The sequence below is a fragment of the Rhinopithecus roxellana genome, chromosome 10 (assembly GCF_007565055.1).
Source record: "Rhinopithecus roxellana isolate Shanxi Qingling chromosome 10, ASM756505v1, whole genome shotgun sequence".
Classification (NCBI taxonomy): domain Eukaryota; kingdom Metazoa; phylum Chordata; class Mammalia; order Primates; family Cercopithecidae; genus Rhinopithecus; species Rhinopithecus roxellana.
In genome coordinates this window covers 23540024-23564084 of record NC_044558.1, presented here as the reverse complement: position 1 = coordinate 23564084, position 24061 = coordinate 23540024, and the positions used below count along the sequence as shown (strand labels likewise).

Genomic DNA, 24061 nt, shown 5'->3' with positions numbered 1-24061 from the left:
TTCTGCAAGCTTATCTGAACTTCAGGGCCACATAATTATGACTGCAATAGACTATAATAGATCCCGAAATCCCAGTCCTTTATGAAGTCTCACTAAACTAGAAGGGAAAAGTAGTCACTTGTTTTTTTGTATAAACCCTACTCCCTTCTAAGAGCTAATTTCCATGATATAATTCATGGTTTGCTATTCTCACTGTTAACACAGCCAGTCAATGTTTAGTCAGCCAAAATGCTTTCAAAATCAGCTAAGTTAGTGCTAAAATTGTTTCTCAAGATAACTGAAAATATGTCTATTAATTTAAAAAAAAAGCCTTTAATACTTAAAATGTAGACATAGGCCCTATTCAGCAACTATTGAAAATCTAAGCTACTCTGACAAAGAAAATAATAGAGAAAAGTTCACAAAGAATTATAGTGCCAGGAGTTTATTTTACTGACCTGAAGATATAACTCATATAATTTGGATTCCAGATATAAGGCCCGTGGATTTGAAAATTTAGAGAAAACTTGCAAATGAGCAATTAATTGCCTAAACAAAAACAAAACAGTGTTACAGATTTAAAGAATTGACATCATTTTCTTAAACTGACATTATCTACAATTTTATTCTGACTAGAACTTCAAACACCCTGCCTATAGTTTCACTGTTAAACAAACAAGACTTAGTTATTTACATTTAGGAAATTATTCTCCAGAAATCTCATATTTTGGGCAGTCCTGTCCCTAAAATTCAGGTTCTCCACATCAAAAAAATCATTCAGTGTGTGCTCAGAATGGTTTAAATTGAACAAAAATTAGAAAGCAACCAAAATAGTAAAATATTCCAAAATTGAACTCAGACAATTTTTGGAATTATTCCTCGTCTAGGTTCTACGCGGCAGACAAAAAGTAGTAGAATATATTCTCCCTCACTTTCACATAATGTAAATACAGATGTCAGGTAACAGAAGTCCAGGTTTAGGCAACCAATGGCTCTTGCTCACCAAGAAGGAAGAAGAAATATATCTGAGTATTTTCAGACTGTGGTAGACCATGGGTAACTGAAATCATGGGAAGTGAAACCACGGAAAAGGGGGAGTATTGTATAGTGACATGAAGGCTGGCAGTAATCTTTCCTGCCCCTGTGCTTCACACACTATTTCTGTTAGTGGACAAGACCTTGTTTGTTCTAGCTGTCTGGCAAACTTTCATCTTTCAGCATCAGAGGGCCTTCCCTGGGTCTTTCTTTTTTTCAAGATGGAGTCTCAATCTGTGGCCCAGGCTGGAGTGCAGTGGCACAACCTCAGCTCACGGCAATCTCTGCCTCCTGGGTTCAAATGATTCTCCTGCCTCAGCCTCCCGAGTAGCTGGGATTACAGGCATGCACCACCACGCCTGGCTAATTTTTATATTTTTAGTAGAGAAAGGGTTTTACCATGTTGGCCAGGCTGGTCTCAAACTCCTAACCTCAAGTGATCTACCCACCTTGGCCTCCCAAAGTACTGGGATTACAGGCATGGGCCACCACGCCTGGAATTCCTTACTGTGCTCCAATACCTTCTTTAAAAATATTTCTCCTATAAAAATATTTCACCCAGGCAGGATTGACTATTACTCCTGCATTGCAGTGGCTCTGTACAATTCATCCCTGCACGCCAGCACTTAGCAAAGGGTACTCAATACAGTTGTTGAATGGATGAACTAATAAATGGCTCAAGGGAAATACGCAACAAATGGGCATATCAGATTGAGATCTAAAGTGTTAAAATAACATTTGCACCAATCCAGGAGACATGAGACAGTCAATTCAATCATCAAGTAAGCTGAAGTACCTTCTAGAAGCTTGATCAGTTCTTCTTTTAGGTTTCTAACAATTTAGGTAAAAGAACACTAAGAGAATAAGAAAGAGAGTGTAACAACAGCATGAGAAAAAAGTAACCAGTAGGAGACAAGTTAAAAGGCAGAGAAAAGTGCTAACAGGATGGTGGGGAAGGTAGGTGGAAGGAAAAAAAAAGTGCTAACATGATTATTTATAAGAAAAAGGATGTTCCATTACATGTTCCCCTAGGATGCAAACACAATACCCTCATGCTGGGAAAGTGAACGACAAAGGTCAAAAGAACATCCAAACACTCCAGGTCCCAAAGTTCTCATCTATAAAAAGGAGCTACAACTAGACGACTCTCAAAAGTCCCCCAAACTAACATTATGTGGTTAACCAAGAAAAAACTAATAATAAGTAACCAACCAAAAAACTTGGAAGACTGACAGTTTTAGTCCGTTAAAGAAAATCCCAGGAAGATGTAGTGCTTATGTAAACAATTATCTGAGTAGTTGATTTTGTATAAAGCCATAGAGACCTCTTCCTGTTCCTCCTAGAACTGTGGATCTGTGATCTTTCAGCAATGGTGAACTTACTTTGCTGCGGCTCTTCTTGTCTTCTTCTTCTGTGAGGATTCATCCTGGGGCACTGCCTCTTCCTCCAACTCTTCATCATCTCCTGCGGCAGGTTCCTCTTCGATTTCCTCTGCCACCATCCCTTTGCCTTTTCTCCGCAGATCCTGGGTTGGAGCAACTTGCAGATCTGCTGGGTAATACTCATTGCTACCGTGGAAAGAAAGTCACAGGAGACTGATAAAGAATGCACACCAATCTGAAAGGTCCTGATTCTGCTCATGAGAGATGTCCACAGCTCACAGATTCACACACTGAAGAGACATCAGTGGCACCTTAGTCAAGCTTCCACAATATTACTCTTTTTTTTAATTTGGCCCTTCTTTAGTATGCTATTTGACAAGCCAATCACTAACTGTAGAAGATAGCCCATTCCACTGTTACACTATTGAAAATATTTGACATGTCTATTTTGGACTAAGTGGAAATCAGCCTCCCTGTCTCTGGAACCATCACTGGGGGATGAGGGGTTAGGGATGTATGATATTAAATGATTAAAGTATAGCATTAGGACTGTGCTGGTCACTTTCCATCAGATACATTCTACTTTGCCAAAGTTCTCTTGAAAGTACCACAAAATTTAGTCCTCCAGGTATGGATTGATAAGACAGATGGAACTACCATCTCCAGAAATTTTTTGAGCAGCCACAACATGACAAAGATTGAAACTGAATGTCCATGTAATGAAAATCAATGGGTCTTTATGTTTTATCTCTTCTTGGCTTGTGCAGCTAAGCTTAATACGGTATTCACTTTGTTCTTATTAAATTTCATCCTTTATTTTTAGTCCAATGTTGCAATTAATTAATATTATCTTGAAGTCTGTCATTTAATGCATTAGTTTGTGTCACTTTCATCCACTCATCCAAACAGTTAACCTTTTGTTGTCTATTGAATGCAGGGCACTGGGCTAAAGAAGCTAGGAAACTGATTGGATGGCCTTTCAAGTCCTCACTCAAAAACACACTGATAAAATAGGATAGCACCCTACCAACCCTCCTAAAAGAAACTCTAGCTTAGCCCAAGTTAACCTCCAGACCAATAACATTAAACTACAATCTGAGGGCTGGGACACTATGGTACTGGGTATTTTCATCTAGCAGTAGATTCTAGCACTTAATAAATAAAAAACTGGATGAATGAAACAAGTAAAGTTTCTGCAAGTTACAAACTACACCATCATCCACTTAATAACATACCTATTATACTTGCAACATTCAATCAACCACATATTACATTCTGTAACCTTTATCTCCATGAACAGCATGTTCACTCTTTCATCTTTTAAATAAAACAATTCACATAAAGCATCTATAAGAGTGCCCAGCACACAGTAAGTACTCACTAAATATAACCTTTTATTAGCATGCTGTTGCCATTGTTAGTCATTTGTTCTTGTTTCTGGTTTGGTTCATCTCAGAGAATGTTTACAAGGGATTCACAAATTAGTTGAAACATATTTAGAAATATAAATTGCTAGCCAAAAAATAAAAAGCCTATAATATACTTCAAAGTCATAATTCAAGGTGACATTTGGGTTTTTCATTAGTTCAGATCATCTATAAATGTATTATTTACAGGTAATCCATGCCAACCAGTATTAATTTAAACATTTCTTAGAATTGTATATCTTTAGTCTCTAAATCTTTCTAAACTCAGAGACCCACTCCCTGTTACAGGCTCCTGTTTCTACCTCTACCCCACAGCATCTCGTACCATTAGAGTAAGATCTTATCCTTAAGTTATGGGGTAAACTAATTCTTTAGGGAAAAACTTGGAAAATTAACATGGTATGAAGTTTATATGCTACTAATACCACAAATGCCAGCTGGCATATGTATAGCCCTTGTAATTAAAAAAACTGATAAACGTTATTTTATATAACCCTCAAAACAAAGCAAAAAAAGCTAAACATCATTCTTATTCTATAAATTTATGCCCAAAGAATTATTTGAAAAAGAGAAAATCATTGCTCTTCTGCCACTATATCTACTGACCTGCTACATCTTTGCTTGTGCCTTGCCAGAATGAATTATTCATGCAAACCTTTGAATTTATGCACTGTATCCATCTCCTCTTACCTATTTGAAGATATGATTCTAGCCTTTTATTTTTGTTTTAGACAGAATCTCACTCTGTCACCCAAGCTGGAGTGCCGTGGCCTGGGTTCAAGCGATTCTTCTGCCTCAGCCTCCCAAGTAGCTGGGACTACAGGTGCAGGCCACCAGGCCTGGCTAATTTTTGGATTTTTGGTAGACATAGGGGTTCATCATATTGGCCAGGCTGGTCTTGAACTCCTGACCTTGTGATCTCCCCACCTCGACCTCCCAAAGTGCTGGGATTACAGGTGTGAGCCACCGCACCTGGCTGGTTCTAGCCCTTTTATCCTTTCTTGCATTACCAATTTTCCCTTTCCATCTGGATCATTTGCACTGGTATCACATACATACACACTGTTAACTCTTTTTCTGGGAGCAGAGACAAAGTCTCATTCTGTCTCTGTTGCCCAGGCTGGAGTTGCCATGGCACGATCTCAGCTCACTGCAACCTCTGCCTCCAGGTTCAAGTGATTCTCCTGCCTCAGCCTCCCAAGTAGCTGGGACTTAAGGCACACACCACCATGCCCAGCTAATTTTTGTATTTTTAGTAGAGACGGGATTTCACCAGGCTGGTCTTGAACTCCTGATCTCATGTGGTCTGCCCACCTAGGCCTCTCAAAGTGCTGCGATTACAAGTGTGAGTCACTGTGCCCAGCCAACACTGTCTTAACCTCAACAACAACAGCTCCCTCTCTGCCCCCACGCTTCCCTCCACCTACATCCCTATGTCTGCTTCTTTTTCACTACAAAAACTTGCTGTTTTCATTTTTCTTTTCCTCTTTCTTGAGTTTGTTTTTTTTTTTTTGAGATGGAGTCTCGCTCTGTCGCCCAGGCTGGAGTGCAGTGGCGTGATCTCAGCTCACTGCAAGCTCTCCCTCCCGGGTTCACGTCATTCTCCTGCCTCAGCCTCCCGAGTAGCTGGGACTACAGGCACCTGCCACCACGCCCGGCTAATTTTTTGTATTTTTAGTAGAGACGGGGTTTCACTGTGTTAGCCAGGATGGTCTCAATCTCCTGACCTCATGATCCACCTGCCTAGGCCTCCCAAAGTGCTGAGATTACAGGCATGATGAGCCACTGTGCCTGGCCGAGCTTATTTTAATCAGGTTGTCATCCCTATCAGATTAATCAAAACAACTCATTAAGGTCACCTTCATGTGGGTCACTCTAAAGTCACTCCAAAGCCAATGGTCACTTTATTCCTCAACTGATTGATTTCTCAGACACATGTGAGTCAACTGATTATGGCCGCCTTTAGTCTCTTCACTTGGTTTCCAGGATACCAAGTGGTCTTTCTTCTTCTATCACTCTTTCCTGGCTTCCTTTGCTGGTTCCTTATCTCCCAACTTCGAAATATTGGTATCAGTCCCCGAAAGTCTTTTCTCTCTACAGTTATGCTCTAGATGACTTTATTCCCCTATCTGATCTTTAATACCATCCATATATTGATAATTTCCAATTTGTTATCTCCAGATCAAACCTTTCCCTTGAGGTTTGAAGTTCTAAATTAAATGCCTTTCCACATGACAACTCTACTTGGTTATTTATTCAGTGTCCCAAACTTAAAACATCTAAAAATGAACTTTTAATTCTCCCTGACAAACTTGCAACTCCTGCATTCCTCCCATCTCAGTAAATTGGAACTTTCTTCTGGTTGCTCAGGCCAAAGTCTTAGGGAACATCCTTGATTCTGTCCCTCCCCCTTTCCTTCCCTCCCTCCTTCCTGTCCCACTCCCCACCACACACACCCATCCCACATCTGCGGCAAATCTCACAGGCTGATCTAGTTGCAACCTTTCATAAATGTATCTTATCGAATTGAAATCATTCAAAAAATACCCATCTTCACTGCTATAACTTTGGTTAAGTCGCCATCACTTCTTGCCTGGACTTGCAATCTCCTCATGACTGGTCTCTCTACTCTCACCAATGTCATTCTACAGTCTATTCTCAACACAGCAGCCATAAAAATCCTTAAGAAAACCTAGGTCAGGTCAGCTTTCTCCTTAAACCTCCAAATGGCTTCTCATGTCACCGAAAGTAAGGGCCAAAGTCCTTCCTTTCACTTAAAGGCCTACACACTTTCGTGTCCTGCTGACTTTCTGCCCTTATCTCCAACCATGTCCTCCCTGGAGCACTCTGCTAGAACCACTCAGATCTTCCTGTTCTCTGAACAAGCCAGGCATGTTGTGGTTTATGGCCTGCTTGACCTAACCCTACAGCATTTTCCCAGGAAACTACTATAGTGAAACATGCTTTTTATGTATTACTTAGTAATGTTCTGCACACCACACCCCTCATCTTTAATTTTAATACAATCAGACTCTCACATAGCATATCCAGGCAAAACAAAAGAATGCTCCAGAAAACTCTTGTTATTCCTCAGCATCACAGGCAGAAACACCAAGAGGCCCCAAGCAGTGTTGGTGCTGGGTCACTGGAAAATACCCTCAAGCCCCAGGCAGGCAATAAAGTAATGAATAACAGGGCAAGAAACAATAAGGCCTTTCTACATGAATCAAATTCAATGTGGCCCTTCTTATACTGTAACCTGGAAGTTTTTATTAATACCATTGGTGTGCTCGTTAAATTGTGATTCAGATCAAAATTAAACGGTGAACTAAATTGGTTTAGTCATTATCTGATAGAGCCAGTGATTTATAGCTGCGCCAATGATTTGAAAATGTGACAGATGTATAAAGAACTCAGCCTAACAGATGATTGGAAGCAGAAAGAAAAAAGACAAAAAACAAAAAAACAAGAACTCAGCCCATTTTGGGAGGTTAATACTTCTCACGTTCTCTTCTTCATGCCCCACCAGGGACATATTCTTAGAAGAGGAAACTTACTTGATAAATCTCAAGAAAAGCGGGGAAAGCTCCCTGGACCGTGGCTCTACTCTTTCTGGGAATTTTGTCAGAGCTCTCCAGAGCAGGAATCTGAAGTTGGTGTGGTCAAGTCTTTCCCGACAGTCAGTTTTCAATGCTAACTGCTCATGGTAAAGAGTTCCAACATCTCCTTCCTGGGTCTGCTCCCAACTTTCATCTCCAACGGACTTCTCATCTGTCATATCATTCTGTAGTTCTTTCTCTGCAAGAAAGTTGTCAAAACCACCAGACAAATATCAACATTTATCTTAAGTATTTCCACAAGAGAGGGTATTTCTTTCTCTATAATGTAAGGAAACAATGTCACTCCCAAAAGTTATCAAGATAATATATGCTTCATCTCTGTTTTCCAATTTCGTGAGTAATTAGGCAGTAAAAACAAAACAGTTAACCATTTTTCTTTGCAGCCTCCTCACAACCCCTTACATACCAGCATGTGTAGCTGCTTTTTCTAGATGCTCATAGTAGACTTTCCAAAATTGCTTATTTTCCATTTCATGTGCATGAGAACTATGGAAAAAAAAATCACAAAACTAAAAGTGTGGAACGGTCATTTTAAGATTGCTCACGGAAAAAAAAAAAATAAGAGTGAAAGGATGTAACTAAAATGTTAATTAGGTTATCCCTCAGTGTGGAGTCATAAACACCTTTTGTACTTTTCTATATATTTCAAAACGCCTGCACTGAGCATAAACTATTTTTATAGTCATAAAGCACTAAAGAGTATTTTTTAAAATGTAAGTAGATCCTTAAGAGAAAATAATTTTTAAAGGCACACTAATAAAACTGGGGCATGGGGCATGAATAAGATCCATTAAGAGAAGAAGGAGCCCTCTGGAGAGAAAAGTCAGTTTGTTCAAAACTAACGTAAAAATAGTGAGTTTTCCTTCACCAAATTTAAATACACTTATTAACACAAAGGCAAAATAAACATTTACTAACTACATGAAACATACTTTTCAGAACTTAAAAGGAGACATTAGATGGATCACATAAAGTGCTTATGTAGTTTGATATCCTAGCAACAATACTCTCGAATACTCTGTCACTAATTTTCTAAGAGTATGCATAAACTTTATACATGACATGAACTGTATATGTTGCAGACTGACTCTACTCAGAAAACAAACCAACAAGTATGTTGTTGTTTCTGTCCTTCCAAACAGAGGTACCCAACAGGAAGACAGCCCAGCCACTAGGGAGAATGTCTCATGACATTCAGTAATTGAAGAACCAATGCTGTTGACAGTGTGCTACTGGTAACACATATGTCAAATTCTCTCTTCTGAAAGTATAATAAACAAAATAATGAAGCTGATGTTGGGAGGATCTTGCTTTTGGCACATTGGTTTTGATGGCTTTGAAGGGTAGTAAAAGGTAGACAAAGTGTAGGAAAAGGTAGACAAGGGTAGTAAAGGTAGACAAATTGGTTTCAAATTGTAAAGGGATTGGTCTATAAATGTTAACTCTCTTATTCTGTCAAATAAGAATAACTAATCGTTGGGGGTTTGAAAGGTCTCACATGACATATTTCCAATGTGATAAAAAAGTGAGTGTGTATTATCTGAAGACAAATGTCTGAAGACAGATTTCTACACATGAGCCATAATGTGTATATTCTTTTCTTTTTTTTTTTTGACACAGAGTTTTGCTCGTTGCCCAGGCTGGAGTGCAATGGCGCAATCTTGGTTCACCGCAACCTCCACCTCCCAGGTTCAAGCGATTCTCCTGCCTCAGCCTCCCGAGTCGCTAGCATTACAGGCATGCGCCACCATGCCTGGCTAATTTTGTATTTTTAGTAGAGATGGGGTTTCTCCATGTTGGTCAGGCTGGTCTCGAACTCCCAACCTCAGGTGATCTGCCTGCCTCAGCCTCCCAAAGTGCTGGGATTACAGGCATGAGCCACTGCACTCGGCCTATAGCATGTATTTTCCACGTGACCACTGAAGGCTTTTTGGGGCTAAAGGGATTTTGAATACTAGACAGCAAGGTTTTGAAAAAGTATTTTTAAAGTATGGCTCAGTGACTCAATATATAGAAATCAAATTATGCAACTATTATACTTCCTTGCTGTAACAAATTTTAAGAACACAAAAGTATCATAAAAAGCAAAAAGAGAAACTCCTCCAAAGTTATTTCAACACACAAAGAGACACACATACAACATTGGAACTACTGAAGATGTGGCATCAGAGAGAATTCTTCATGTTTATTTTTAATTCACCTTGTCTCACAAAGGATTTAAAGTACTGTAAATACCATATATACTCATTCATTTAAATCATACCTAGGAGGAGTATAATCTGGGCCCCATCATTCTGCAGTAATTAAAGTATAATAGTTTCATCCCATTTAACCCATGTTTACCTTATGAGTTCAATAACAGGATCCCAGAGTGCACTGAAATTAATATATAGCATGCCTAACAAATAACGAAGCGGCACCTGCAATTACAGGAGACTAGTTTAATAGTGGGTAATGAAATACAATACAGAAGTACTAAAATGCAAACATCTCAAGTTGGACAACCTGAGGTTTGGAAAGAAGCCTATGCGATACGAAAAAAAATTGCAGGCACCAATCCAAACTTCATTGTATACTAATTTTCCTCTTCTCCCCAAAATGTCACTCACTATTTAAAATATAAGAATCACTGCAGCAAATATAGTATTCAAATTCACTCCAGGTGTTCATTCATTTAGATGTACAGATTTGACTAATGATTAAATTCCCTTCTAACAAATGTTGCTGTCACCAGATTAAGACAAAACTTCAACAGTAGTCAGTAATGCACACATGCCAAAGAATGCAAGGAAACATGCTGTGAATGACTGAGGCTTTGCAAGTTCAGTCAGAAGGTCCAAAGTTTCCCAGTCACCTTTTGGAATAAGGGTCATTATTACTAGGGAGTAATGTGCTAGGGAGGCACCATTCAGACTGGTGGTTTTATTACTATTTAGGGGTGAGGTGTTTGTATATATTCTAGCAGCAGTCTTTTATCCAAATGAAACAGAAGATCCTAATACATAAAATAGGTAAGAGAAGAACTCTTCTGACTGAAGGGAGAATGCCTCCCTTTGGCCTTACTCCCAAAGGGGTCCGCGATGTATCTTCAAGGGTCAAGGAATGAAAACCCTGATATAAAACATAGAAGACTGGGCCGGGTGTGGTGGCTCATGCCTGTAATCCCAGCACTTTGAGAGGCCGAGGAGGGCGGATCATGAGGTCAGGAGATCGAAACCCTCCTGGCTAACGCAGTGAAACCCCGTCTCTACTAAAAATACAAAAAAATTAGCTGGGTGTAGTGGCGGGCACCTCTAGTTCCAGTGACTTGGGAGCTGAGGCAGGAGAATGGCGTGAACCCAGGAGGCGGAGCTTGTAGTGAGCAGAGATCATGCCACTGCACTCCAGCCTGGGCGACAGAGCAAGACTCTGTCTCAAAAAACAAACAAACAAACAAACAAACATAAAGGGCTGATGTTCTGCAGCAGCAAACAAATCTAGGGAAGAGCAGGCTTTAAATCTGACATTGAGTCCTCCTGTTGCCACTACCCACCTACCTACCTACCTACCTGCATTACTCAGGTTCAATGAGCCCCTGCTTACTCATTTCTAACAACGTACTAACATGGCCAGGTACGGTGGCTCAAGCCTGAAACAGGGAACACTAAATTATTCCTACTACTGAAAAAGCTGGCAAAGCTATTTAACTCAAAGCATGTAAGAGAACTGGGGATTTCCCTTATTATTTTTAAATGATTATTATTATTTTGGTGACTACTTGGTATGCTTCCCAAAATAGGATTTCAAGCATGAATTAAAAAGGAAAAAAAAAAAAAAAACACTATTTTTACCTCCTGTAACGGCCCATCAGGGACAGCAGCCTGCACCACATCATGTCTTAGTTTTCTCAAATGAAGAAGCTTCTCTCTATAGTCATTCACAGTTGCTGGAACAAGTTCTGCCTGGCGTAATACAGCAAAGACAGACTGCCGCTCGGAGAGCCCATCATCCTGAATACCCAGAGAAAACCACGGAGAAGACCAGTCAGTATTTTTATTTTCCAAAATGAACATGAAATGTGACCGAAGGTCCAAAAACAGAAAAACTGGAATATGTGAATATTTTTAATGAAATAAGCAACACTTTTGTTTTGGTAAATGATTCTTTTCTCCCCATAACATTTACTTCTTGGTAGATAATTTAGTGTCTAGTGCATAAATGACAACTAAAAAACAGGAAAATCATGCTCAAGTCACTCAAATTGATTGGCAACATTGTCGAAATAAAAATATATACATGCTTTCGCTCCACAAATTTACTCCTAGTCATCTGCATTATGGAACTATTTCCCTACATAAACATATCTGTATAAGGATGTTCGCTGCAGTATTGTTTGAAACCCTAAAAAAATGCAAAACCCACCCAACCATCCATCAAGAAGCAAATGGCTAAATAAAACATTCTCAACTGGGAGTAGTATTCAAACTTCAAAAGGAATGAGATAGATACTGGCTGGGTACAGTGGCTCACACCTGTAATCCCAGCACTTTGGGAGGATGAGGTGGGCAGATCACTTGAGGTCTGGAGTTTGAGACCAGCCTTGCCAACACGGCAAAACTCCATCTCTACTAACAATACAAAAATTAGCCAGGTGTGGTGGCAGGCGCCTATAATCCCAGCTACTTGGAAGGCTGAGCCAGGAGGATCACTTGAGCCAGGGAGGTGGAGATTGCAGTGAGCCAAAATCACGCCACTGCATTCCAGCCTAGGTGACAGAGTGAGATCCCGTAAAAAGAAAAGAAATGAGGTATGAGGCAGATATAGAGGTAATCATATGGAAAAACCCCGTGATATCATTTGTTTAAATTATGTGTGTGTGTGTATTCAAAAAGTCTGAAAGAATATTCACCAATTAACGGTGGATTTCCAGTGGTGACTTTATGGGTAGACAGGAGTAAGAGTTACCAAAAAAAAAAAAAAAACAAAACAATTTTTATGATAGATATATAGTGTACTAATTTTCTGCAAAGGTATCATTTTGGAAACTAGAATAATATGTAAAACTATATTTTTTTTAAAACCTATCCACTCAAACAGTTAAAATACCTCCATTAATTCCGGAAGCTGGACATCAAAATGATTTAGGATCCTTATTGTCAAAAGCCGAATCTGGAGAAAGTAAAAGGCATCTTTCAAATTCCAAATTTTAACCATAAAAAGAAACTGATTCACAGTCAGCAAGATTTAAGTTTTATACTATTATAAAAAAAATAACATTTGACCAGAGTAATACGTGCCTATTCTAGCCCTTATTTCATATTCAACACCAACCAACACCTAGTTAAAATAGTACATGGAACAATTAGTAGTTTCTTTGAACTATGACACTATAACCGTGTCTGTAAATAAGTACAAAGAAGTTGATTAAGCTGACAATTCAATTAAAGTTAGTGATTTTTATTCCTAAGTAACGTACAATATTCAGGTATTTCTGCATACCTAAATGAGCAGGAGAACCACCTAGGAGACTTAAAAAAAAAAAAAAACTATGTTGATTTTTCAGTTCTACCCTAGCCCTACTGAATTGGAATCTTTGAGGGTAGGGAACCAGAATTTGTATTTTTGTTAATCTCTCTAACTAATCCTACTGCAATCAGTTTGCAGGCCAACATTTAAGAATCATTGCTTTAAAAAGAAATCATCCCACGGCAACACTTACTAACTAAGATGCTCTAAAAATCACTGCAGTCCATAGAGAGACTGTGGACACACTACCACAAAACACCATTACCTTGGATACACCAGTTGAAATGTTTGCTTGTAACTTGGGAAATAATTCCATTAAAGCCTCCTGGGAAAGTGGCCCTTTGCAGCCACACAAGGATAATCTCTGATAATAGAGATCAGCCAACAGCAACACAGATGGCTCCAGAGGAAAGGTTCTGCAACGAGATGTTCATTAGACCCAAACTGCACCACATGACCCAGAGTATCTAGACTATAGTATAAGCCACAGAAAATGATCACTGATGAAGAAAATGTAAAAGGTAACAGGCAAAAGTCTCATGTGGACATTTGGCTCACTTCATAGATAAAGAATCTGAGGCCTAGCAATAATGAGTGATAATGAGTGACGTATGCAAAGACACACAGCTGGTTGCAGGCAGAGGAGGGAGTAGAATATGCTAGACTCCAATGTTGCCTCTTCAATCCACATAGTTGTAAATGACAGCCATATGATATATATATATATAGTCTTTGTTAAAAAATACATATATGTAATATTTATTAAGTGTTTGTCATGTGCCAGGCACCAAGCTAATCAGGAAAGTAGTAGAGATGAGTGGTCTGACACATGAGCTCTGGGGTAGGGCAGCCCAGGGTTGAATCTAGCCCCATCAGTCATGAGCGGTGCAACCTCAGGCAAGTTGCTTAACCTCTTAGTACCATCCTTATGCAACAAATATTTACTGAATACCTACTATGTACTGTGACTTTTCTAGATACTGTAGATAGAGCAGTTAACAAGACAAAGTTCCTTTTCTTGAAACTTATATTCTAGTAGGTGAAAGCAGCCAATAAATAAGTACTATGACAGTGATGAGTGACGCAGAGAAAAGTAAACCAGGGGAAAAGGCTTGACAAAGATTGGCATGCAGGGAGTTGTGGGGAGACGGTGTGGGGCTGAAGAGAAGCGCCATTTGATACAGGGGTGCTCGTAAAAGGAGGAGACCGAAGGAAGTGACAAAGTGAGCTAAAAGGGTATCTGAAGGAAAAGCATTGGAGGCAGAGGGAACTGCAATGCCAACTGTGAGGTGTGCTTGTCTGCAGGAACATCAAGGAGACCATCTCAGCTGGAACTGAGCTAACGAAGAGTGCCTGAAGATGTCAGAATAGCCAGGGGTTAGCTCATACAGAGCCCCGAGGAACATGATGAAGACGCTGGATTTTATACGGAGTGAGATGGGATACCTCTCGAGCAAGGTTTCTCTACGGTAGCACTACCAACATTCTGGGCCAGAGAACTCTTTGTGGTGGAGGGCGGTGCTGCCCACTGCAGGTGGCTCAGCAGCATCCCTGGCCTCCACCCACTAGATGCCAGTAACAGTGCTCCTTCCCCCCACTGTGACAGTCAGAAAGTCTCCAGGGTTGCTCCCAGTTGAGAAGCACTGTATTAGAGGGTGGGGAGCAAAAGAGTGGCATGTCCTACACTTAGAAGCAGCAGGGCAAGAGCGGAAGAAAGGAGACTCATCAGGAGTTCAGACCAGGGCTTTCTTTTGAAACTTTAGTTCCCCCATCTATACTGCTAACAGTACCCACACATAATGGAGTTGTTGTGAAGATTAAACAATGTACATAATGTGCACATAAGGACACAATCAATGCAATTGTTTATTACTATTATTGTATGCATTGTACAACTTAATCTCTACAAGGTGAGATTTTGATTCCTTCCTTTTTTTCTTCACTATCCCTTTTTGAGAGATAATCAAGTTGAGGTTAACTAAGTCACCCAAGGCTACAGAGCTAGTTAGTGGTGGATTCACGACTCAAAACCAGGCAGTCTTGGCTGTGAAACCTAGGTGCTCATCAGTCCACTAGCACAGCAAAGAGAACAGAATCCTGTGTCTACTCTGCAAGTTTATGCCCCTGCCCTCAAAACCAGAGCCACTCCTGTTGGACATCTCTGTGTCTCCAAGGCTTAAGAGCCACCTGGCTGGGAGGCAAGCTGGCCTTCCCCAGGGGGAACATGGGCCCCATTCTGTGCTATGTGTGTCTTTTGTTTCAACTTCTACAGCCACCTTCAATTGTTTATACCAAAGGTGAAAGTACGAGAAGTTTAAACAGAATGATTTTAAAAGGGAGACTATGTAATATGGTAAATGTGGTGATGTCAAAGAACTAATCCTCTCTAAAGGAAGTTAATTTAAACCAATACAATTAACCATGGAGAAATGCCAACTTCACCCAGATTTGGAAAGGCAAAGAGATTCCGGATTATTATAGTATTCCCCTACAGTCTCGTCTTAACACAGCAGCCAGAGTGATTCTGTTTAGGTCAAAGTCACTCCACTTCCGAAAGTCCTCCCACGGCCTCCCCTTTCATTCAGAGTAAAAGCCAAGGCCCTGTGGTGACCTAAGGAGGTCTACTGTCTCTACCTCTATGTCTTCTTCTCCTACCACCCACTCTTGTGCTCTGCTCAGCCAACATGACCTCTCCTTGCTACTCGAGCCAGGCACCCACCACCCCCACAAAGCGTTGGCACTCATGACGCCTCCAGGTCTGGAACCCAGGGAGCAGCCCAGACCACAGGTATCCTCATGGCCTATGTCCCTCACTGCTTTCCGCGTTCTGCTCAAGCGTCTCCTCCTTGGTAAGATCATTTCGATTTAAAACCGCAACGGCTCCCCTCACCTCTGGACTCTCCCTATCCCCTGACCCTACTTTGTTTTTCTTCACAGCACTTAGCACCTCCTAACACGCTATACAGTTTACTTATTTATTCTATTTAGAGCCTCTTCTGGCTGCAACACTAGCTACAAGAAGGCAGGGAATGTTGTCTGTTTTATTCACCATGTTTCACAGTGCCTAGAACAGGGCTTGGCATGTGAGAAGAGCCAATGATTAACTACTGAACAAAGTGAATGAATAAATCTTTAAAACACTTGGAAATAAAATGGAGTAGACTTCAGGAAAAAGCAACAAGTCTTGGCCTTTAGAAAAGATACATTGTTGGCTCCCCGCAAATGGCTCTGTGCTACTATCAAAATCAAAGGCTGACTGAACGATACTTAAAAAGCAAACACAGAAACCAAACCAACAACAAAAAATGAAACTGGATTGTTTCCGTGTGTATAAAAAGACCACAGGGAAGTTTTCGGAAATGCTGATCACGCCAAGTTGAGGCCGAACAAGAGTGGGAATGTTCCTGTTGGAACCAATAAAGAAGTTATAAAAGGTCAATACCATGCCTTGTTACAGCTGGGAATGATCAGAATTACAAACCCTTCAAACTTGACCACATTAATCTACATACGTAGTAAAACACCCTTTACAAAGATGAATCTGTATTTAAAGACTGTGTCAAATGTGCTTATTTTAACTGGAGGATCTAAATCAATATTAAATTTCACTATGTGAATACAACTCAGGTATAAAATAGACCAAGGGGATTTTCATTGTGTCCCAAGATTTCACAACAATAAAGGCTTTTATATTTTATTCATTACTAAGCCAGTTGGAAAATGTTTACTTACAATACTAAATTCTTCACATGTTCCACAGGAACCAAATGAAGAAGTTCAGAAGATTCTTCCAAACTTAGTAGAGTATTTACAGCTTGACAAAGAACAAATAAGTTTCCTAAGGGCAGAAAAACAGGAGAAACCACATTACTTATTTCTTTGACATTATAACTATCAAATACCTTATTTATCAAATACTTGCTACTTATGGGAAGTTCTTAAAAGTGAATTTGTGCCTTCCAAAGAATTATCTGTTAAACATCTAAATATAACAGAAAGAAATAGAAAAGAGAAGTTTCCAAATCCTGTATTTTACCTTTCTTGAGAAAAATAAGACTGGGCATGGTGGCTTATACCTGTAATCCCAGCACTTTGCGGGTGCTGAGGTGGGAGGACCACTTGAGGCCAGGAGTTCAAGACCAGCCTGGGCCACACAGTGAGTCCTCATCTCCATAAAAGATTAAAAATCGGCCGGGCGTGGTGGCTCAAGCCTGTAATTCCAGCACTTTGGGAGGCCGAGACGGGCGGATCATGAGGTCAGGAGATCGAGACCATCCTGGCTAATACGGTGAAACCCCGTCTCTACTAAAAAATACAAAAAACTAGCCGGGCGACGAGGCGGGCGCCTGTAATCCCAGCTACTCGGGAGGCTGAGACAGGAGAATGGCGTGAATCCGGGAGGCGGAGCTTGCAGTGAGCTGAGAGCCGGCCACTGCACTCCAGCCTGGGCAGCAGAGCAAGACTCTGTCTCAAAAAAAAAAAAAAAAAAAAAAAGATTAAAAATCAGCTGGGCATGGTGGTTCACACCTGTAGTCCCAGCTACTCGGAAGGCTGAGTTGGGAAGACTGCTTCAGCCTGGGAGGTCAAGGCTGCAGCAAGCCATGATCGTGCCACTGCCCTCCAGCCTGGGTGACTGAGCAAGATAGTCTCAAAATAAATAAATAAATAAATAAATACTCAGAAGTAGAGAATAAAAATATATGTATGTTCCATTAACCAAAATGAGTACCAAGTATAATGGTCCCACTCACTGACGTTACAAAAACTAGGACTTTTGAGGAGTACAGGCTTGGATTTATCAATAGCTATGAAATTATCTTGGTATAAAACTTGTTGATTTTATTTTTCAAGTTTATGAGAAGTCACATATTTAATGGCTACTACCTATAATACACTCAATTAATTATTTTATTGATTGATTTATTTATTTTGAGACAGAATCTTGCTCCGTCGCTCAGGCTGGAATGCAGTGGTGTGATCTTGGCTCACAGCAACCTCCATTTCCCAGGTTCAAGTGGTTCTTCTGCCTCAGCCTCCCAAGTAGCTGGGATTACAGGTGTATGCCACCACACCCAGCTAATTTTTGTATTTTTAGTAGAGATGGGGTTTCACCATGTTGGCCAGGCTGGTCTCGAACTCCTGACCTCAAGTGATCCACTCACTTTGGCCTCCTAAAGTGCTGGGATTACAGGCGTGAGCCACCACACCCAGCCTTATTTTTTTAAAGAGAGTGGGGGCGGGGGGGGTCTCACTATCTTTCCCGGGCTGGTCTTGAACTCCTGGCCTCAAGTGATCCTCCCGCCTCAGCCTCCCAAAGTGTTGGGATTACAGGCCTAAGCCATGGTATCCAACATAATTAATGATAATTAAACACTCATTTAGTCTCTAGCCCAGAGGTCAGCAAATTATGTCTGTAGGCCAGAGAGGTCAGCAAACTATGGTCTGCAAGTCAGATCTGGTAGGCAGCCTGTTTCTATACGGACTGCAAACTAAATGATTTTTACATTTTGAAGGGGTTGTTTAAAAAATACATATATATAAAATATATTATATATATTAAAAATATATATATATGCCACCAAGACTGAACGTGGCCCATAAGACCTAAAACATTTACTGTCTGGTCCTTTACAAAAAGATTTTACCAGTCTCTGCTCTAAGCTCTAGATCAGTGCTGTACAACAGAATTTTCTACAATGGTAAAAATACTTGTCCTAATATGTCGCCACAATCCAGTACAGTAGCCACCAGTCACATATGGCTACAGAGCACTTGACATGTGGTGAGTCTACTTTATTCTCTAATACGTCTGCTTAGTATCTAACACAGAATGTAGCACATTAATATCAATATTTAAGTGAATGAATGACCACTATATACACGTGATTTTTTAAAAATTCTGCATTAGAATAAAACAAAATATTAAATAATTGCTTTTGATTTGCTGTTTGCAGGCTAGTGGGGGAGCCATGTAAGTATCCAATAGGAAATGGTGTTTTGGGCAGGGTAGTCTAAGTCTGCCTGAAGAGTCATAAAGGCTTTCCTCGAGGTACTGTGCCTGAGCCGAGTTTTGAAAGATAAGCAAGAGTTCACTGAATGACAAAGACCTAGAAAGGTCTCCATGCAGAGGAAACACATGGGCAAAGGCAGTCATACAGTTGTAAAAGAATGCGTCTTTCTCAGGGTAAGCAAATGGATTTGCTTGGAGCATAAGGTGCATACCGGGAGTCAGATGTACGTGGGAGATGAGAAATAGGACCTGGTATGGAGCTCTAAAACAAATGGCCTTCAAAGCCATGGCATCCTTTTGATATGTCCCCTTCCTCATGCTCAAGCCACCGTGACCCACTCACCACATTATGTGGTAAAAGTGAGACACACCCATCATATCCTCGTTTCTTCCAGATTTATCATCCGGGGGTTATGCCAGAACACAATGTAAGTATTATTCTCTAAAAGCCCATGTGTTTACAAGTACTTTGAGTGTGCCAGAAAAGAAGAGAACACATGATGATTGTAACTGACCTTTCCCAAAGCTCCCTTTATCAATAGTCATGAAGAGTGCCTCTATGAAGCAGGTGACGAGTGGTATCACCTTCTCTTTCTCAAGAGGTCTGTCCAAGCGGGAGAAAAAGGGAAAAGTTCAAACTGGCATTCAGTGGTTTGTTTCAGAGAATAGCAAGGAATGGCTAACATATTTTAATGAGCATGTTATCTCTTTCAAAATTCAACATAGCTTATTTTCTTACCTAATATGAGGCAACACCACCAGGGCTGCCCAAGATTGTGAAAGGTAAATAGTATCTTTATTTGGGGGTAACTTAATTATAGATAAAAGATGGTCCAATACTGGAAACTGTTTGTTTCTTCCCTTGGATCTAGTCTTCTTCTGCTTCATATAGGATCTGAAGGATTAAAAAAGATATGTATGTTTAAAATAACAGAGAATGTAATCGCTCTTGCCCTCTGAAGTCTGAAATAAAATTGGATTCTTACCATTGTGGAACATCAGAGGGAAGGAACTGGTGGTGGTGGTTGAACTAAACAAATGTGAGTCATTTACTGAGTTTTCAGTAAGAGGCTTTTTCAGCTCCATTGGCTCTAATTCCTTTCACTTCTATTTTAATTTGCTTTATAACTGAAACCAAGTTTCTTCTAGTTTTAAATATGATTTCTCAATTCTGTGCTCCTGGGCATGTTTTTGATTGGCAATTCACTGGAATGAACTGACTTCGTCCATTCTCCCTTTCCTTTTTGACATGAATTTTACTACTTTCCACAAATGTAGAATGATGTTACAAAGTTACTGTGATGAAGTTGACGAATACCGCTAACATGATTATGATATATAAGTAATTTTCTCCTGCTGCTTTGACCAGATACACAGTTGCTCAATGACATTTTCCGACATGACATTCTGCTTTGAATATCTGTGACTCTGGTACTATTCTTGTTAGCCTCTTTTTATTTTTGCCAGTGTGCAATTGGTCCTATTTGAAAGACAAAAATCTAATCAAGCGAAAAATCACAGAAATCATAAGTTAAATGATTTGTTTTACAATTTATCCTCCAACTCCAGTTTGCTTAGTATGCAATAGAAGTGGAATATCAGGTTTTTACTCTTGTGCCCTTTTTATCATTAAAATTCACCAAAAAACAGTCAGGTAAGGGCAGGAAGGAAAAAAAAAAAAAAAAGAAAACAAAACAAATTCACCAAAAAGCTACATTCTCTTTTGTTTCATACTTACCAGAATGTTCAGTGTTTGGATCATGATAGATAAGTTAATTTAATTATCAATTCCTTAAAGTCACCACATCTTGATATATATAGTCTTTTTAGTAATAATCATGACTCAACAATCTGAAAAAATCTTACAAAATACTGAGATGCTTTAAAAAACAAAAGTGAGTCATTAGTTGCCATGTCATTCCCGTTTTCCAGACCTGCCAGTGGCTCCACCAATGAAGTCCGTACTCCTTACGTCATCCTGTAAGGCCCTCTATTGATCTGACCCTCGCCCACCTCCATCTCCTCTCATCCCACTCTCCTCCTTGCTCTTTACCCACAGAGGTTTTCTTTCTGTAGTTCAAACGTGCTGAGCTTGTTTCTGTCCCAGAGTCTCTGCAGTTAACTTTTCCTTCTGTCTGGAGAGTCTCTCACCGAGATCTCTGCAAGGCTGGATCCTTCCCAGCTTAAAATTGGACCAAATGTCCCCTGGAAAGGAATAGTGACCCCTCTGCATTCACTCTCCCTCTCAGTACTGCTTTGTCTTCTTTTATCACGATCTGAAATCATCTAGCTGATTTGCTTACCTGCCTCACCACATTCCTCTCCCCTAAAGAAGGAACTTTTTTCTTATTCTTTGTTGCACCCCAGTGTCCAGTGCCTGACACTGTTAAGTAGTTGTCAAATGACAGTAAGTTTATCTCCTAAAGGGTCTTTTCACATTTATTATCTTTATTTTTTTCTCACAGCAAACTGGTGAGATGGGTAGATAGAGTGTTACTAGTAACATTCAAACTATGATTTTAAAATCTTCACAGAAGGAATCAAAACAAAGGTGACCATTCACATATACCTTACCTCCGTGCGGGTAGCAGAGGGGTATTTTTTGCAGAGAAAGAAACACAGAAGTGGGAGTACTTGCCATGAGTTAGCACATCTAAATTTATTTATTTATTTTAACACGCCACCTTCCTGGGAGGATCTGAGATGGCTGAGATGATGAGGTAAGAAAGTCTGACACCTAGTCTCAGTTAGAACCTTAGCTTCACCTCATGGAAGCCAAACAACAAAGCAGCTTCACTCCCCCTGCACAGAACCCAGTTTTGGCAGGTGCAAGGAATCTGCCTGTTGGAGATGGGCTTGGGTATTGACAAATCAAGAGAAAAGTTTCAAAGGAATAATTCTATAGGAGTTACTCACTACCCATTCCTCAGGAATCAGAATTCAATACACTTAAAAACCAACAAGATTCTGTTGGCATATTTTAATAGAGAAGCAACTTGTAAGGTAGACAGAAGATATAAGTAGGTGTTAAGATGAGTTTGCTAAACACAGCGGCTCAACCTATAACTCCAACACTTTGAAAGGCCAAGGTAGGAGGATCACTTGAGTCCAGGAGTTTGAGACCAGCCTGGGCAACGTAGCAAGACCTCGTCTCTACAAAAATTAAAAAATTAGTTGGGCATGGTGGTGCGTGCCTATGGTTCCAGCTACCTGGGAGGCTCAAGTGAGAGGACAGCTTGGGCCCTGGAGGTCGAGGTTGCAGTGAGGCACTTTGGCCTGGGCGACAGAGCAAGACCTGGTCTCAAAATCATAATAATAATAAATAAAACATTTTAAAAACAAAATAGGTTCCTCCAGAATCTCAAGCTAATCAAACTAAAAATCTAGCTTTGCTGTGGGACTGTGGGACAGTTACTCCCACCTCCATGGATGTTTCAAAGTCGAGTATTCAGCACAAACTCAAGGAATGCCCATCAATTCTGCCTCAGAGCAAACCAAAAACTCAACAACAGGTCTAACTACTCCAAGATAAATAAGAAGATCAATTATAAAAACAAAGGAATGACAAGGGAACTGGTTTCCTAAGCTACAATTTCTAGATGCATACCCACTTAACTATTTGAGAAATGATACTACGAATCTTCTCATGTGTGTAAATAAGTTTTGTTTTTAACTTCTAAAGGGTGTCATTTTGAATGAAATTAAGAAATTAATCCATGACACTTAACAATTGAAACAATATAAAGGTATATAATTTTTTTTTTTTTTTTTGAGACAGAGTCTCACTCTGTCGCCCAAGCTGGAGTGCAGTGGCGCGATCTCGCTCACTGCAACCTCTGTCTCCCGGGTTCACGCCATTCTCTTGCCTCAGCCTCCCGAGTAGCTGGTACTACAGGCGCCCGCCACCGTTAAGTTTTTGTATTTTTAGTAGAGATGGGGTTTCACCATGTTAGCCAGGATGGTCTCGATCTCTTGACCTCGTGATGCACCTGCCTCAGCCTCATAAAGTGCTGAGATTACAGGCGTGAGCCACTACGCCTGGCCAGGAGTGTGGTTATTAAAAAGTAGCATGAGGAATCCTCAAGGTGAGGGAACAGTTCCATATATTCACTCTGGTGACGGTTATAAATCAACACGTGATAAAACTGTATACAGCTATATATCTATATATGTATACAAACTCAGATGAGTACACATACAACTGATGAAATCTGATTAAGATTGATGGATTGCACCAATGTCAATTCTGCAGTTGTGATATTGCAGTATGCTTATGCAGGATGTACTAATGGGGGAATCTGAGTGAAGAGTATATGAAACCTCTCTGTACTATTTCTTGCAACTGCACGTGAATCTACAATAATTTTACAATGAATGGTTAAAAAATTAAGTCACCTCTATCTTTCCCTTACAATCCTTCTGATGTAAACAAAGTTAACAGGTTTGTGTATCCTTCCACGTGTTTTTCTATGTTCATACACACATTTTGCTTTACCTTGCCAAATGAGATCATACTATACATACTATGTGTGTAGCTCTACAACTTGCTTTTTTCACACAACTTACCGTGGACATCCTTCCAGTTACATATAGATCTTCATTTTTTTACAGTATTCTTGATACATTATATTTAAATGGGTAACCTTATCATCATTCCAGGAATAAAAACTTAGCACTCACCCCACCATCTGTGGTGAGAAAGCCAGAGGGTACTTTTCAATTGCCATCGAGCCAGCAGTGGGAGGTGCCGCTTTGTTCAGAATGAGCTTGGCCAGAATGGCCAGAGCTTCGTCTTTAACTACAGCATCATCAATTAGGAAGCAATTCACAATATATGACAGAAAGCTTGGTAGAAATAGCTACATTAAAGAAAAAAAAAACACACTTATTAACAGATATAATCAAGAGAAGATTGTAACAATTCAAAAAACTGGACCAAAAACAAAGGATCAAGAATCACAATGGCAGTAAGACCTCTACACAGGAACAATGGAAGCTAAAGACTGTGCAGCCATGTCTTAAAAACTCTGAGGGAGGATGACTTAGAATCTAGAATTCTATAGCCTGCCTACCAATAATGCAGTGCGAGGAGAGAATGAAGAC

The 24061-nt window shown here is 40.1% G+C and overlaps 1 protein-coding gene across 1 annotated transcript in view; it reads right to left on the bottom strand.

Annotated features, from left to right (window-relative positions):
* UTP20 (UTP20 small subunit processome component) overlaps window positions 1-24061 on the bottom strand; it is a 109438-nt gene that overhangs the window by 70333 nt on the left and 15044 nt on the right. Inside the window, exons 12-23 of the mRNA XM_010357205.2 lie at window positions 23639-23817; window positions 19698-19853; window positions 19474-19562; window positions 16681-16786; window positions 13214-13364; window positions 12529-12591; window positions 11274-11432; window positions 9787-9863; window positions 7850-7929; window positions 7381-7621; window positions 2397-2582; window positions 438-528 (exon numbers count right to left, since the gene is read on the bottom strand). Of these exons, the coding sequence (XP_010355507.2) occupies window positions 438-528; window positions 2397-2582; window positions 7381-7621; window positions 7850-7929; window positions 9787-9863; window positions 11274-11432; window positions 12529-12591; window positions 13214-13364; window positions 16681-16786; window positions 19474-19562; window positions 19698-19853; window positions 23639-23817 (1578 nt within the window). The remainder of the gene's footprint in view (window positions 1-437; window positions 529-2396; window positions 2583-7380; window positions 7622-7849; window positions 7930-9786; window positions 9864-11273; window positions 11433-12528; window positions 12592-13213; window positions 13365-16680; window positions 16787-19473; window positions 19563-19697; window positions 19854-23638; window positions 23818-24061) is intronic.